The 16,336-nt window shown below is 59.9% G+C and overlaps 1 protein-coding gene across 4 annotated transcripts in view; it reads right to left on the minus strand.

The window, feature by feature from the left end:
• EVL (Enah/Vasp-like) overlaps positions 1-16,336 on the minus strand; it is a 146,834-nt gene that overhangs the window by 32,706 nt on the left and 97,792 nt on the right. For all 4 annotated transcript variants that reach the window (XM_066276363.1, XM_066276364.1, XM_066276361.1 and 1 more), the window contains exon 3: positions 13,595-13,772. In XM_066276363.1, coding sequence (XP_066132460.1) covers positions 13,595-13,772 — 178 coding nt within the window. The remainder of the gene's footprint in view (positions 1-13,594; positions 13,773-16,336) is intronic.

Here is a 16,336-nt window from a genome sequence, read left to right on the forward strand (position 1 = left end):
TCGGTTTTCCTGAGTGGTAAATAACTCAAAGCAGGGAATTCCTCACAGAGCGGACAGTAACATCTGCAGAACTCAGGAGCCTGGGGTCCCCTTAGGCCACACCACACAGCAGACAGAGGAAGGGCAGCCCTGGCTGACACTCCAGCCGCCCTGGCCGATAGCCGCTGCTCCCCAGTAGTTACTTGTGTCCCTGAAATACTTCTTCCTTCCCCGCCTCCCTCTGCTGGCTTTCTGTCCACAGCCCAGCTCTCCTGGGGCCTGCTGGGGTGCTGGGGCATGAAGCCCCTCCTCCGTCTGCCCCGTGCAGGTCCTCCTCCGAGCCCCACGTCTTCCGAGCCCCGTTGAGGGGCCTGGCTGCTGCCCACGCTGGACTGAGAGATAAGAGAATTGCTTTACGTGAGCACTGCCTCGTCCTGAATCTGATTTGCAAACCAATCTGACAAGCTGTCATCGCTCCACGTCACGGGTCAGAAAGTGGAATCTCAGAGGCACGGGTCACCCATCTAGCTGGCGGTCAAGCTAGGTCAGCCAGGACTCTTCCACAGACACCTTCCTGCTGCCCCAAACAGGGCGCTGTGCTTCTCCGAGGAGGGAGTGGGCAGAGGAGCCGCCCGTGTCCAGTGGTGCCCGTGGCTGCGGCCAGCGCACACCATCACTGACTCCATCCAGGAAGGAGTCGTGGTGGCAGCACCCAGCCGGGAGGGGGAGGCAGAGCCCGAAACTCTCAGGCCTCGGAAAGCTGCAGGCCTGCTGGGATCGGCTGGGACCCTCCCCCTGAGCCCTGGCGGAGCCCCGGTTCCCAGGCAGGGACACGGGACTGGGAAGGCCTGGGGTCTTGAGGGCTCCTTCCTCACAGGTCTAGGGGCAAGTCCAGCCCTAGAACGGTAGACCCAAATGGTACGAAACTGAATGAATATAGACAGAGACTTAAAGATACATACAGGATGGGTTCAGGAGGATGTCACAGCTCCTTGCCAACAGTCACTACTGTTCGAGCCGCAAAAACATGGCCGCCCCCAGAAAGACATCCGTCTTGCCTGACCTGTGGTGGCGCAGTGGATAAAGCGTCGACCTGGAAATTCTGAGGTCGCCGGTTCGAAACCCTGGCCTTGCCTGGTCAAGGCACATATGGGAGTTGATGCTTCTAGCTCCTCCCCACTTCTCTCTCTCTGTCTCTCTCTTTCTCTCTGTCTCTCCCTCTCCTCTCTAAAATGAATAAACAAAAAATAAAAAAATTTAAAAAAAATTAAAAAAAAAAATTAAAAAAAAAAAAAAGACATCCGTCTTTATTCCTGGGTAATGTCGGCCATTAGCAATTCAATTAAGTTTCCAAGGCAACTCAAAGACAACCCCCTGCATACTAGTCAATCTAAATTTACACCAAGAAGAAACTCGCTTCTAGTCTCTTCCGGGGAACATGGGCAGGCAGGTCGAGCACTGAAGCACAGCCCTTTGTTAACTCAATCAGGCAGGTGAGGTGGGGGGTTGGGCCCAACACCTCTGTCCCCTAGATATCCAAACTGCAGAATACCCTGTTGGCTTATTTGGTCCCCAACAGCTGTCCTTCAGTTCCCGGCCTTGCCTGTCCCTCACCTGCCCCCCTACACCATCCGAAACGGGCCGTGTCCCTGTGGACAGCGCCAGGCTCAAGGGGCTCTCCGCCTATGTGTGCTGCTCCCGTCTTCTCTGACAGGCAAACTTCCACCCGCCCTCTCAGACCCGGTCAGCAGGCCGACAGCCCCAGGTGCCAGGCCAGGGCGCCCCCCGCCCCCGCTGGGCCCCAGGCCGGCATGCCCCCTGCAGCTAGGCCCCTCAGGCCGGGCCCCCCGCCACGGCACCGGCCACGCGGCTCTTCGCCTCTCTCCCCCCCTGGCGGCGCTGTGGAGGCAGGGCCCACGTCTCCGTGTGCGGGCACCCGGCCCCGAACAGGTGCTTGTGCGCTCAGCACAGTGCTGCTGTGCCAGGCCCTGGGGACACTGCTGTGGACACCCCGGACTTGGGTTCTAGAGAGGGGACATGGAGGAAGACATAAGTAGGGCAGAGAACTGGGATGGCGGGTGAGGGGTCCCATGTGCCTGATGAGGTGACGAGGGAGCAGAGGGAAGAATGCCCCGGGAGGAAGGGACGCTGGGTGTGGAGGCCCCGAGTCAGGAGAACGGGTGGCCTGCGTGGGCGACAGTGAGGAGGCCGGCGTGGCTGGCAGTCAGTGGGGGAGGGGAGGGTGGACATGAGTCAAGAAGCAGCCGGGCCTCAGGGAGGTCCCTGCGGGCCGAGGGGAGGACTTGGCCGTGATTCTGAGTGAGACCGGAAGGCGCTGGGGAGCGCTGAGCAAGGGCTGACTGAGACTCGGAAGGACCAGTCCGCTGCGTGCGGAGAACAGACTGCGTGGGCTAAGCACAGAAGCCGACAGACTGAGGAGGCAGCTGTCGGGCAGACCAGCCGGCGGCAGAGTGGAGAGCAGGTGAATGGAGGCCGGCAGCAGACAGGCAGGGGGCACGCCCTCACGGGCACACCCAGCCGGCGGCAGAGTGGAGAGCAGGTGAATGGAGGCCGGCAGCAGACAGGCAGGGGGCACGCCCTCACGGGCACACCCAGCCACTCCAGAAATGCAAGTTGTAGTCCACGTTCAGCACTTGGGTTTCTGAGTCCCTGGGAGTGCCACTGAGATGCCCGAGCTGGCTCTCACCAGGTGTGAACTAACCCGTGTAGAACGCTGACCAGTGACGATCGTTCTTTAGGAAAGATAGTATCCCACATGCCAGGCGAGAAAAAAAAAAGAATACAATGCAGTTTTGACTTACTTTGAAGATGTGGGGACTTGCCATAAAGCCAGGCCAGGTTAAACACCTGCCATAATAAACCCATGGCCAGGCTGGGCAACAACTTACAAAGCCTGGAAGCCAGAAGCTGACCGGGGTCTCTCTGAGAGGCAATCTGGTCCAATGGGCAGAGCCCTGGACTTGGGATGAGGCCACTGGTCTGGCCGTGGGCAAGTCACTTACTGCTGTGAGCTTTTGCTCCTCATCCTTACGGTGGGGATGCAGTTCCTAAGGCCTCCCTCCCAGTCTCAGGAGGGTGCTGTGAGGACTCAGACAGACGAGGTGCAAACACAGCCGTTCACTGGAAGTGGGGGCGTGTACTACAGAGGACCTGCTCCTTTTCTTAAGAACATGAGAGTTCGCCCCAGGGTGTCACTGCTCCTTCCCACACCAGGCGTGACTCTGGTCAGCTGGAGGGGTGGGACCTAGGACAGTCCTGGGGTGTGGCCCTGCCTCCGCAGTCTGACCCTTACAGTGTGACGGCTCAGAGTCACACTCCTGCCGGTTCTGTCCTCTTAGCTCCACACTGTTGTAGGTGGTCATTACGCCCACCTTAAAGACGAGGAGACTAGGGAGACTGTGCTTAAGACTTCTTGGCGGCTGTGGGTGATGGCTGCACAGGCCTGCCCCGCGCCTGCCCCCTGCGTCTGTGTCGCTGTGCCGGCCACCGGGCCGCCCAGGCTGCTTACCGGGCCCAACCTGAGGCGCACTCAGCAGGCCCGGCGAGGCGGCCTCAAGCCCTGACTGGGCGTGGTGTCCAGGCCGACCACGGAAACCTAAAAGCCCGAAGTCATCATCCCTTTCATGCCAGGGAGACAGTCCTGGGCCGGGGCAATGTCCTCCTTCCCTGGGCTGGGAAGTGCAAACACACCAGCAGCTCTGTTTGAAGAGACAGCGGCGGCCGTGGGATGTTCGGAAGTCAGGGCCCCCCAGCAGGGCTACACAGCCCCGCCCCGCCAGTATGCGGAGGGGGACCCCGAGGGTCAGGCAGAGCCTCTCCCGGAGCCACCACACCACCGAGACCTGCCTGTGCCACCAGAGTCGCCCGGCCCGCCCGCCCCGAGTCCTGCACGCTGCGGCCAAGCCCTGCTTCCCTCGCCACCCCCGTCCCAGAAGCCCAGCCACGCTGGCGCCAAAGCACAGGCTGCCACTCTTACCCAGGAGTGGATACAGACTTTTCAAATATTAGAAGAAAGTGATTAACTTCCAATAGCTATCGTAATTTACAGGTGACAACTTCCGCAGACATCACCTCATGCGATCCCCACAACAACCCTGTGAGGTAGGTACGACGAGCCCCTGTGCAGATGGAGACCCCGTGTCTCCGAAATGGGATGCGACTTGTCAGCGGGCACGCGCTGGGCACGGGCTGTCTGTGGCTGGGACCTGAGTCCGCGCGATGCACACGCCCCGCAGGCCGCAGCAGCTGCAGGGCCGCGAGCACAGGGCCGCTGACGGGCAGGCGCTCCTCCGGCGGTGATGCGAGGCGGGCCAAGGTGACGGGTGCGATTTCTGTGTGAGACAGTTCTATTTGCCATGTCCCTCAGGCACAGATAGCACCCCTCACCTTGCGCCCAGTGTCCCAGGCTGGCGAGCGGTGCTGGTTCGGGAGCGCTGTCCTGGTCTGCAGAGCACGGTGTGATGGCAGGAGGCGCCAGGCTTGTGCACGCCCAAAACAGACCCACGGACGAAGTGGCGGACCCCCCCCCCCACCCCCGTCCCCAGGACACGACAGCCCTCCTTCACGGTGGTCAGCGGCAGCTGGGGGTGGGCACCCAGAGCAGAGGCACGGCCCCGCCTGGCCGGGCCAACACGAAGTGTGGGAGCTGACCCGGGGCAAGGGCCAGCCCACGAGGGCTTGCCCAAACGACCTCGGTAGCACGGTCCCACGAGAAGTGCCAGCAGGAGGGACAGACGGAAGAAAGGGAGGAGAGGCTGACCAGCGAGGGTCCTGGTCCAGCCTTCTGGGGACCCGAGTGGTGCAGCCCCACTACGGGCTGGGGCTGGGCTCAGAGCCCCACGAGCCAGGCCGGCAAGGCCCTGCGGTCTTGGTCTGCTCACCCACCGTGCGTGGAGGCAGAGAAAGCTCATTGGGTCCCGAGACAAAGAGGACACAGTCCGACCTCCCGGCCTGACTGGATGCTATGCTGGAACAATGGGACAGCCCACCTGGTGCTCACCCTCAGGAGGGCGGCAAAGGTCCAGCCCTGAGGTGCAGGGAGGGGTGCAGCCATGTGGCTGGAAAGGCTGCCGGGGAGCAAGTTCTGAGAGGAGAAGTGAGCGTTCAAGTCAGGGGGACAGAGAGGGGTCCAGGGGCGAGGGGTGCTCTGCTAGTGGAAAGGAGGACTCGGAGGGCCTGGGGGAACCCGGGCAGGGGCTGCACCAGGACCGGCCACCAGAGGGCAGTCGGGAGCAGGAGGAGCGCGGGGAGGGCGCCAGGAAGCCTGCTCTGGCTGTCCGGGCGGTGCAGGCCTCCACCCTGATCTCAGGAGGGTAAGACAGCCCAGTGCTTCTCCTTCTTTAGGAGAAAAAGGTAGGTAATTTCCAACAAATGTTCATGAGAAGCAAAACAGCCCTGACTCGAAGACCCCATAAGGGGAACAGGGAGGGAAATGGCTGTCTGTCTAAGAGTCCCGGCCAGGGCCCCTTCCAGGCCGGGCTGACGCTGTGCTGGGCATCACTGGGCATTGGTCAAGCACGTGGACACTGGAGAAGCTGGGAAGACCCCATGACCAGCACCAGGAGAGTCACACCGTGACAACATTCACCAGAGATGCTAGTACGTGCGCACCCTCTCACAGCCTGGCCGCACCATCGTACTGAGAGGTGGATAAAAACAAGCTCCTCACTTGGGTTTAATCCACCCACGTGGATTTCCAGAGCCACTGGGTTTTTTGCACCCACTTCCTTATCTTTTTACAGAGTCCCAGTGGGTAAAATAAGGTGGAGCTGTTCCGGCTGCATCAAGATGTGGGCCTCTGGCATGCCTCAGAATGACCAATTTGAGGCCCTGGCAGGTTAGCTCGGCGGTAGAGCGTCGGCCTGGCATGTGGAAGTCCTGGGTTCGATTCCCAGCCAGGGCACACAGGAGAAGCACCCATCTGCTTCTGCACTCTTCCTCCCTCCTTCCTCTCTGTCTCTCTCTTCCCCTTCCCACAGCCAAGGCTCCATTGGAGCAAAGCTGGCCCGGGCGCTGAGGATGGCTCCGTGGCCTCCGCCTCAGGCGCTAGAATGGCTCTGGTTGCAGTAGAGCAACGGCCCCAGATGGGCAGAGCAAACCCCTAGTGGGCATGCCAGGTGGATCCTGGTCAAGTGCATGCAGGAGTCTGTCTGTCTCCCTACTTCTCACTTCAGAAAAAAAAAAAATAGAGCAATTTGAAATCTGCTGCATTCAACCCTCAAACTGCAAGCGAAGGTGTCTTGGACTGTCCCGTTTCTGTTCCAGCTGCCCAGCCCCCCAACACCAGCAGCTCCCCGAGGCCTGTGGAGGATGTCCACTCTCCCACACTGAGCCCAGACACACGCGGCGTTTGCCCCCGATTTCCAGGTTGAGGCTGCTCTGGCCACAGCCCCGCGCTTTGCTGCACACCCACGACCTCATCTGAAATCTACACTGCACGTCAGTCCACAGACGGGAACCAGGCTTGGAGAAGGAGCCCTGCCCAAGGTCAGACAGTCCACCTGCAACCGTCAGGCGGCTCTTCCGCTCTGCGAGTGAACGCCACGCTGCCGCCCCGGGCGGCCAGTCCCGCACAGATCCAGGCGCAGGGACATCGGCGTGCCAGCACCCCTGCCCCCTCCTCCAGTCCTGGGCACGACGAGCCTGCTGGGCGTGTCCACGGGCCCAGGCCTGGTGGTCTGCGCGGAAGGCCTCATTCCTGCCGCGGAGGGGCTCTCGGGCCTTCTCCCCCGTCGTCTCAGCACACTCAGACTCAGTCACAACACGTAGTGCGCCCACCCCCGTCACTCCTGCGCACCTGCTGGGACCCAAGACTGCAGCAAGCTGGGGCTTGCTGGGCCTTCTGGAGTTTCCTGGGATCTTAGTGGGAGTTGAGACAGGAACCCCTTTGGGGTCTGGGTTGGCCCACTCTGCCCTGAGTTGACCGTGGGGAAAGAGAGGGCGGCCGTGGGGAGTGGGCTGCAGGGTCCTGAGGCTCCGGAGGTGAGAACACTGGCTACCGGTTACCAGCTACCAGCCAGGGCAGAGGGCCCCGCCCACTGGGCAGGCCTGACTGGATCTCACTAGAGGGAACCCCAAGGGGTAAAGGGACAAAATCAAGCCCTCACAGTGGCCCTGGGTCCCAGGGAAAATTCCCTCATAGACTGGAGTGGGTGGATCAGTCCCGAGTCACCAGGCACAGAGAGACGGCGGGCACAGCCCCAGCTGGGCCCCACCAGCGGTGACCCTGCGCAGGCACCTCCCTCCCGGCCTCTGGTATCTGCAGAGCATACATGCCGTTTCTAGGTGCGCGGGGCTCCTGCCCCAGCCTCAGCGGCGGTCCACCACTCAGCAGAGGCTTTGAGGACAAAGATTTTCCCAGAAGTCACCTCACACCGGGCGGCTGGACGCCCTCAGCTCGGGGCCTGCTGTGCCCCACGGCGGCCCTGCTCTCCCAGAACACTGGAGACAGTTCTACGACCACGGGGAGAAGTCCCCAAGAACTCGAGCAGCTTCACAGATGACGGGCGGGGTGGGGGCAGCCCGAAGGAGTCAGGCTGTATTACAGGCCACCTGAACTACGGGGCCCGCTCAGAAGCACTGTCAGGTCATCTTCCAACAGTCAATGGCACGACCGTGTCTGTTTTACAGACGAGACTTGCACAGGGTCACACTGCTTATGCGTGGTGGCGTAGAAGTTTGTGCCACGTGTGGAGAGTGGAGTGCCCAGAGGGCAGAATGCACGCGCCCCTTCCCCACACCTCGCCCACCCGGTTGGCTCTGCATTATACCCTTTATAACAGACCAGTGGCCTAGCATGTAACATGTCTCCGGAGTTCTGTGAGCTGCTCCAGGAAATTACTTGAACCCCAGGAGGGGTCACGGGAACCTCCGATTTACAGCCTGTTGGTCAGAAGCCCAGGTGATTATCTGGCTCTGTGACTGGCCTCAGAAGCAGGCGGGGCGGTGGGGGGTGAGAGGGGCCGTGTGTGGGTCGGAGCCCTGAGCCTTGGGAGCCCCCACCCTGGTCAGAAGTGAGGCACGGAGGGCAGAGGGGGACGCGGTGGGGGTCCCGAGGTGCGTTCTCTCTGCGACACCACGCTGCTCATCTGAGTTTGGATGGAGGAGGGAGTGTCCTCACCCCAGCTTCCCTGACGGACGGACCGTGGCTGGAACCCCTCTCGGGCTCAGAGGCTCTGCTGTGAGACGGGCAGGCACTGTGCATCTACCTGGCACTGTCAGGTGACACTCAAGTGAGACCACAGACGTGACGCCCGGAGGGACTGGCCCGACTGTCACAGAACTCCTGTCCACCCTGCCAGGCACGGTGGCCTCTTTTCATTACGAACACTTTGGAATGTTCCCTGTATTCTCTTGAAGTGAAATTCCTGGACTATATAACTACATACACAAACTAGAAAAAATAACACCTAAGTGCCCTAGGCAGGAGAAACCAGTAATCTGTAACAACGCCTCAGCCTCCAGGGGGTACGATCAGGGCCTCGCGCCCACACAGGGGGCACCGGTGTGACAGAGGTTTGATAAAGGGAGTTGTGTGGATGATGACAAACCTCACAAGCGACAATGCTTCCACAACAGAAAACAACTGTAGGGAAAGTTACAAACAAACAAAAACACAATCTTCTTTTGAAGTATGTGGACGTTTGTATTCCTAGAAACTTAGCACATACTGGAGCAGGTTAGAAAAAAAGGAACTGCATTTTCTTAAGACAGAGCTCAGCGCTGGCTCAGATATTGAAGTCCTTCTCCCCCGTGCAGCCCCTGCCCAGGGCATCGCCAGGTGGCTCTATGTCCCCATGCCATCCCCGCTGAGAGCTATGTGTCTGGTCCAGCCCCAGAGCCTGCCAGGTGGAAAAACAGGCCCGGAGCCAGGTGCGAGGCAGTGGCTGACTGGGACAAGAACCAGACTCCTCACTTCCACGCCAGGCTCTTCCCACAGACTCGAGTGAAGTCCCGGAGGGCCGAAGTGCCTCGGAGCCCTCAGACGCCGTGGCGGGGAGCCATACGCTTCGTCCTCACCGCAGCCCGCAGCCCTGCGTGTGCTGAGGCCTCTGTCCTCCTCACTCCAGGCCCTCACACTCCCATGCTGAGGCTGACACGCCACCCCACCTCACAGACACTGGCCCAGAATCGGGGCCGCCAACCCCCCGCCGCTTGGGCCTCTTGCCCACCAGGAGACGCAGCTCACCCCCAGCACACGGAAAGGGCCACGCGGGTCTCCCGCTGGGCGAAGAGCCTGGAAGACGACCAGACGGCGTAGACACCACTTCACCGCGGCTTGCTGGGGGCGTGGGGGTCCAGTTATCACCTGCCAGGGCCTGAAACACACCCCGCGGCACCAGACCGCCTCCACACGTCTGCTGAGGGAAGGACAGCTCCCCGGGTCATTAGAGGCGCACACGCTTTGGGAGTAGGAGTAACGCAGCTGTCGCTGAAGGTGCGAGGAGTCTGTGGTCCTCCAGGCTGCGCTGAGCTTGTTAAAGCTACGCTGAAAACAAGATCGCCAGTGAATGAATGACAAACGTCCACCACACTGGTGAACAAAACGCAGACCACAATGACGTGTTTTCCTTCTCTTGTGTTTACTAAGGTTGAGGGGAGTGCTCACGCTTATCGCCGGGGAAGGCTGGGCAGTGGGAGACTGTCATGCTGGACGGAGCGTAAACCAGTCCACTTGTTCTGGAAGGCATGTGAGCAAAACATATGAACACTTTAAAACTGTATACAGTGAGCCTGCCCTGAGGTGGCGCAGTGGATAGAGCACTGACCTGGAAAGCTGAAGTCACCAGTTCGAAACCCTGGGCTTGCCTGGTCAAGGCACATACAGGAAGCAATCAATGAACAACTAAAGTGAAAAAACTGTGATTGCTGGGTTCGATTCCCGGCCAGGGCACACAGGAGAAGCACCCATCTGCTTCTCCACCCCTCCCCCTCTCCTTCCTCTCTGTCTCTCTCTTCCCCTCCCACAGCCAAGGCTCCATTGGAGCAAAGTTGGCCCGGGTGTTGAGGAGGGCTCCATGGCCTCTGCCTCAGGTGCTAGAATGGCCTCTCAAGGTCTTTCAAGGGCCTGCCTATTCCGTGTAGAAGTGAGGCGGCAAACCTTTCCTCTGTTGTGTCCATTCTCTCTAGAATATGTCAAGAATCCTGGCTTGACAGTGGCTTCACTAGGTTGAGAGGCAGAAAGGAACACAGACAGATACAAACCATGGCCTTCACCTGTGGTCACCACGCAGACTTCACAACCTGTATGAATGAGGGAATTCTGGGTTTGAATTCCCGCTAATTCTCTGGCTGTGGTACTCCAGGGAAGCCGGCTCCCTCTCTGAGCCCTGGCTTCCTAACCAGGGACGTCATCTGGGAATGCGCCTCCGGGGCTGCAGCGAGACCCCAGTGGGAAGGGGTGGAGGGATCAGCACCAAGTCCTCAGTGCCTGTAACTAAGCTGCTTTCAGGTTCCTATCTCAGGGTCTCGTGCCCGGCTGGAGTGGAAGCCTGGAGGCAGCCACACACGAGGACGGAGACGGAACCCTGAGCAAGACCCACTGCAGGGACACTGAGCTGAGAAGTGCCCACGACCCGCAGGCGCGAGCTCGCTGTCACTGCAGAACACGCTGAGGAGAGGGGGTCGCGGGCGGCATGGCCGAGGGCCCCTCCACACTGTGTAAGAGGGACTTAAGGCCACACCCAACACAAGAGGACCAGGAGCTCACTGACAGACCGAAAGGGAAAGTGGCGATATTCCCTGTGCTTAGGACACGCCAGGCTGCTTGCCGAGTGCTCTGTAAACATTCTGGACTCAATCTTCCTAACGACCCTCGGCCGGGGGGCTTGTCATCCCAAGGCCACAGGTGGCAGAGCAAGGACTTCACGTAAGACCTGGTTGCCCCCAAACAAGCCACAGCAAACTGCCTCTCGCGAGGGGGGAGGGGCAATTTCCCGACCGAGGATTCAGTGGGGGCGCTCAGTCAGCTGGCGGTAAGGCCTTCTGCGCAGCTGGTTGATGGATCGCGGAGAGGCTGCGCGTGCCCGCGCGCGCCAGAAGCTGAGCCACCGACAGCTGGCAGGCTGGACCAGCGTGGCACAGCCGCCCTGGGAGCCGCACGCCGCAGCGACAGGGCTAAGGATGGAGACAGTGCCACGGGGAAGAACCAGGCACAGGGTCCACTCTGCACGGAGTGCGCACACAGCGAAGTCCAAACACCGCCGAGCTGCTCTCCTCACTGACCGTGGCCCCTGGCTGTCCGGGGCCTGGGACACGTGCCGAAGCTCCCCAGCCGCACTTCTAAGACCTGGCACGAACGGTCTCAGGTTCTGCCTCGGGGGAGGGGAGCACAGTCCCCAGTGGCCAGGGTCTCCCCTCCACCAGAGCGTGCCTGCAGGCAGGTCAGGCCACGGCCAACGAACCAGATGGGCAACTGCTCCTCCTGACGCAAGTCTGAAATCAGGCCACTGTCATACTGTGACCACCTACCCCAAACTAGGTGGCAACCGCCACCCCAACAAAGACATCCATTCCAGCCAACGGCCGGGGTCTGGCCCTCAGTCTGAGGTACCACCTGACCCCGTAAGCTATTCCTCGGAACGGGTCACAGGTTTCTCACGTGAACAGGAGGCAGGTAAACGGACTTCCTCGTGATTCTATGGTGAATTTAATAAAGTAACTAGTTTTATATAATTTAAGTGGCTGTTTTGAAAGAATTAATCGTCCGACTCAATGAAAAGCTTTTTCTTTCTACAGTCTCCCAGTGTATCCGAGTACACAGATACAACGAAGCCTACTTAGCTCACACATCGGGGCAGGCGAGGCGGGTCAGATCCAAACCTTAAACTGTGAAGCTCAAGGCCCGCGGACGGAACCAGTTCAGTGGACATTTATGTGGTGCTTACAGTGCTGCGGGCCCTGCGCCGGTCACGCTGCACCCGGGGCGGAGTGACTTCGTCGCCTTGCACCCCAAGTTCACAGCAGAAAGCCCACGCCCCTTAGAGCCGCTTCACGCGGGAGAGCACCGTGTAAGTACCTGTTCCGTGTCCGACCTATGGGGAGCATACAAAACATGCTCTTTATTTACTTAAAACAGTGATTTTCAACCTTTTTTGAGCTGCGGCACATTTTCTACATTTACAAAATCCTGGGGCACACCACCTACCAAAATGACACTCTAACACAGTACATATTATACATATAGTTAATAATACAGTTTTTAAATGTATTTATACTCACACCTGATCATGTCTCATGGCACACTGGTTGAAAAACACTGACTTAAAAAATAATTCCCCATGGGTTTAAACTGGGTCCCCCCATGGCAACAGATCAGGACTCTAGATGTGAGAAGCCACACCCCCGCCCCAGCTCTGAGCACTGTGTCTCCCCTCGTCCCACCCCAAGTCCAGCAGCAGGCACAGCAGAGACAGTAGTAATACCCACAACACCCGACACTTGACATTCCGGCTCACTTAATGTAGAAACAATGCCCCCACTACCCTGTTTTATAGATAAGGAAACGAGGCACAGGAGAATGAAGTCCCTTGCTCAGGGCTCCCCAGCCGGGCCAGGACTCACACCCAGCACGGGCCCCAAGCCTGATTTTAGACCACCAGGACCCACCAAGAGAAGCTCTCCAGCCAAGTGCAGGGCCACAGTCACGGCCGGCCGTCAATTCGCCCATGCCCCGGAAAGCCTCCGTCCTCCCTCTGAGCTAATGCTGCAATTTGCAACGAAAGCCACAGGCATTTCTGCTCATTGCTTTAACCGCTCTGCTTAGGGACTTCTGCTAGCAACCCCCCCCACCCCCCCCACCCCGGTCTGTCTGCACCAGTACCAAGTGCACCCAAGCCTTCCCGATCTTTGGGGCCTTCACTGTGAGTCCGCACCACCACTGGTCTCCTCTCCATCCCTTCCCCACGCGGGCCCTGGGCCTCAGGAGCTCGGCCACGGTCCACTTCCCTGCGCACGCCAGCCTTCATGCTCCCTGTCCCTGCAGTCCCCCTGCCTGAGCCTGCCCCCCCCCGCCTGCGCCCCCCCCCCTGCGAAGCCCCCACCCAGCCCGGCAGGCAGATGGGCAGTCACCGGTTTCCTCTCCACTTCCCTAGCACTGAGCTCACACCCACTAGAGCACTCGCCGCAGGACCTTGTAATTGGCAGGTTACGGGTCTGTCTACCCAGAAATACGAAGTGCCCCGAGGGGAAGGACTCATCCATTCTTTCTTGTGTGTTCTGCCTGCCCGGTTCTTACGCCCCGTGGTTCTCACACCCCGTAGTTACAGTTTCTAGTAAACGGTTGTCAGGAACATAAATAATTGAATTCAAGAATAATGGCGGCTGGCTCTCTCCCAGCCCTGCCGATACCTGCCCCAGAACAGGGAGGCAGGGTGACCAACGTTAAACAGATTGGGACACATAGCTTTAGGGACACATCAGAGCAAATCTGCACGTCACAAACGGCAAGAGATGTCGATGCCATTTCCTCCTCCTTTCAAACTGTTAACCTCTCTTTAACCCTCGAGCTAGGCTGCGGTTTCCGAGAGAGGCCATGTAAGGTCAGCGCAGCCTGGTGGCGGGGCCCGGGCGCCCGGCCGGACGGGGCCCAGCTTACCTCCTTCCTGGGAGTTCATGATGTTCAGGGCAAACAGCATGGCGTTGGAGAACGTGGTCGCCTCCTCCTTGCTGGCGAAGTTCAGGCCGTAGACTTGGCGGGCGTCTCGCCACTGGTGGAAGGTTGGTGTCGCCTGATTGTACTTCAGCCCTTTAACGATTGAATAATTGATCACAACCTGGAGGGGAAGAGAGACAAACGCGTGTTAATAAGTAAGAGGTAAGCGAGCTGGAGGGAGCGGCTGCGGGGCGAGGACACTGTGTCCCCCAGGGCTGCCGGAGGACAGGAAGACAGGGGTCTCCCAGGAAAGGGACAGCTTCTCAGTAGGCTCTTCGGAGCGATGAGGGTTTAGACACCACCAGGCACTTCACTTAACTGGAGGCGGTGTGGTCGCCAGGTCCGGATCAGAGTTCTGAGTGGGGCGTCGGGCTCCTTGGGTCCGGGTCCTGGCCCTGCCTCCCAGCTGTGCCACCCCGTGGGTCACTGCACCTCCCTGGGGCTCAGTGCCTCAACTACAAAGTGAGGATCATGGCCCTGGCTCTGCTGACCTCACAGGATCAATGCACCGGTCACACTGGGATACATGTCTTATCTAGACTTTCAGGCAGAGGCCCTTAAGGGGAAGGGTCTTTTCAAATTCCTACTTCTGCCTCCCAGACCCTCTGCTTGGAATGCATCAATAGTAAATGTATTATTAGTTAAAAAGACCACTTGGAAAAATTAGAATGTGCCCCACCAATGTCCAGCATTATTGAAATCTTCATTATTTATTTATTTATTTATTTTTTTTACTTTTTTAATTTCTGAAGCCGGAAACGGGGAGAGGCAGTCAGACAGATTCCCGCATGCGCCCGACCGGGATCCACCCGGCACGCTCACCAGGGGGCGACGCTCTGCCCCTCCGGGGCGTTGCTCTGTTGCGACCAGAGCCACTCCAGCGCCTGGGGCAGAGGCCAAGGAGCCATCCCCAGCGCCTGGGCCATCTTTTGCTCCAATGGAGCCTCGGCTGCAGGGGGGGAAGAGAGAGACAGAGAGGAAGGAGAGGGGGAGGGGTGGAGAAGTAGATGGGCGCCTCTCCTGTGTGCCTCAGCTGGGAATCGAACCCGGGACCTCTGCACACCAGGCCGACGCCCTACCACTGAGCCAACCGGCCAGGGCCTAAAATCTTCATTATTAATCCACCAGAAAGTACCAGCTGACTGCGAGGAGTGGTGCCGGGTCCAGCACAGAGAGCTGCAGCGGAGCCCAGACGGAGCCCAGCTGTTCAGGGGCCTCCAGGCCGCCGGGGCCTCCCACGCCAGACCTGCCAACCTCTAACCTTTGGGCAGTTAACAGAATGAGCCAGTGGGGCTTCCAGATGGCATGGGACGGTGGAGGTCGTTACTCTGCATCCCAATCCCCTCTGCCCAGGTCCCGGGATCTAACCTCATGGGACTTATCAGCTTTCCTGTCTGCGGAGGGGGGAGCCCAGGATAGGCTGTGGCATGGCACCCTACCGTGCAGTGGGCTGAGGGTGAGATTCTGCAGACGAAAGCACCTCGCACAGCTGCCGGCCCATAGCACGCCATCCGTCAGCCTCACCCGAGAAGCAGGGAGTACCCAGAGATGGAAGTCTGTGAGCAGCGTCTGGTGGCCTGCCCTTCGTGATGCCAGGCCAAGGGGTGCCTCAGCAGCGGCACAGGTGACTGCTCAGACCTCCCTGGCTTTGAGCTCCAGGGTTTGTGACCTGAAGTTGTAGATAACTCTACCGTGCCCCCCGGTTAGGAAGAGACTCAGAGGTGCAAAGGGCCGTGGCCAGGACGCCCTGCCCGCTGGTGGGGGCCCCGCACAGAACCGACATCCGGCTCCCCTGTCCTGCGCTGCGGCCGTGCTGAAGGGAACAGTCAGGCCGGGGACGTGGCATGGACGGCGCCCGACGGGGCTTCTCCCCAGGTCTCGCCCGGCGCAAGGTGGGTCTGGGTCATCCAACAGTGAAGAGAGAGAAAGCAGGTGAGAGTGAGCTACAGAGACAGAGAGAGAATGCAGGAACCTCAAGTCAGCTGGGGAAAGGCAAGCGCTTCACAGCTGAACTGTTCCACACCAACAGGCCTCTCTGCTCAGGCTCCCACAGGTTCCGCTGCGATCATCAGAGAAGGGGCCGCAGGTCTGAGGCATGCACGCATGATCAGACGCAGTCTGTGACGGTTAAGCCTGCTCGTGAGATCGCAGGGCACCCCGACGTGGTGCAGTGACCGGAGGGAGGAGCTCGGCCTCTGCTCCTTCCTGCTCTGGGAGTCCGGGATCTGCGTTTGAGCGTTTCTGTGTCGGGAGCTGCACGCTAGTGGGCCCTGACCAGCTGGAGCCACGCCAGGGGAAAACGCTTTCCAGGGCAGAAGGCCTGGCAACCATATTGTGTCAAAAATGGCCGAGGTTACTGGAGCAAGAGACAGCAACCCTCCGTAGAGCAGCACGGCTGCCGTCTCCCGGAGTCCGCGGGGACGCGGCGGGGCGGGGGTCCGAGAGCCCTGGCGTCTGACACCACCGGTAAGCTGTGCGCTTGCGGAGGGACTCAGGGGGCGTGGGAACTGGGGGAGGCCGCGGGGACGCGGCGGGGCGGGGGTCTGAGAGCCCTGGCGTCTGACACCACCGGTAAGCTGTGCGCTTGCGGAGGGACTCAGGGGGCGTGGGAACTGGGGGAGGCCGCGGGGACGCGGCGGGGCGGGGGTCCGAGAGCCCTGGCGTCTGACACCACCGGTAAGCTGT

Source organism: Saccopteryx bilineata, chromosome 4 (genome assembly GCF_036850765.1).
Source record: "Saccopteryx bilineata isolate mSacBil1 chromosome 4, mSacBil1_pri_phased_curated, whole genome shotgun sequence".
Lineage (NCBI taxonomy): Eukaryota > Metazoa > Chordata > Mammalia > Chiroptera > Emballonuridae > Saccopteryx > Saccopteryx bilineata.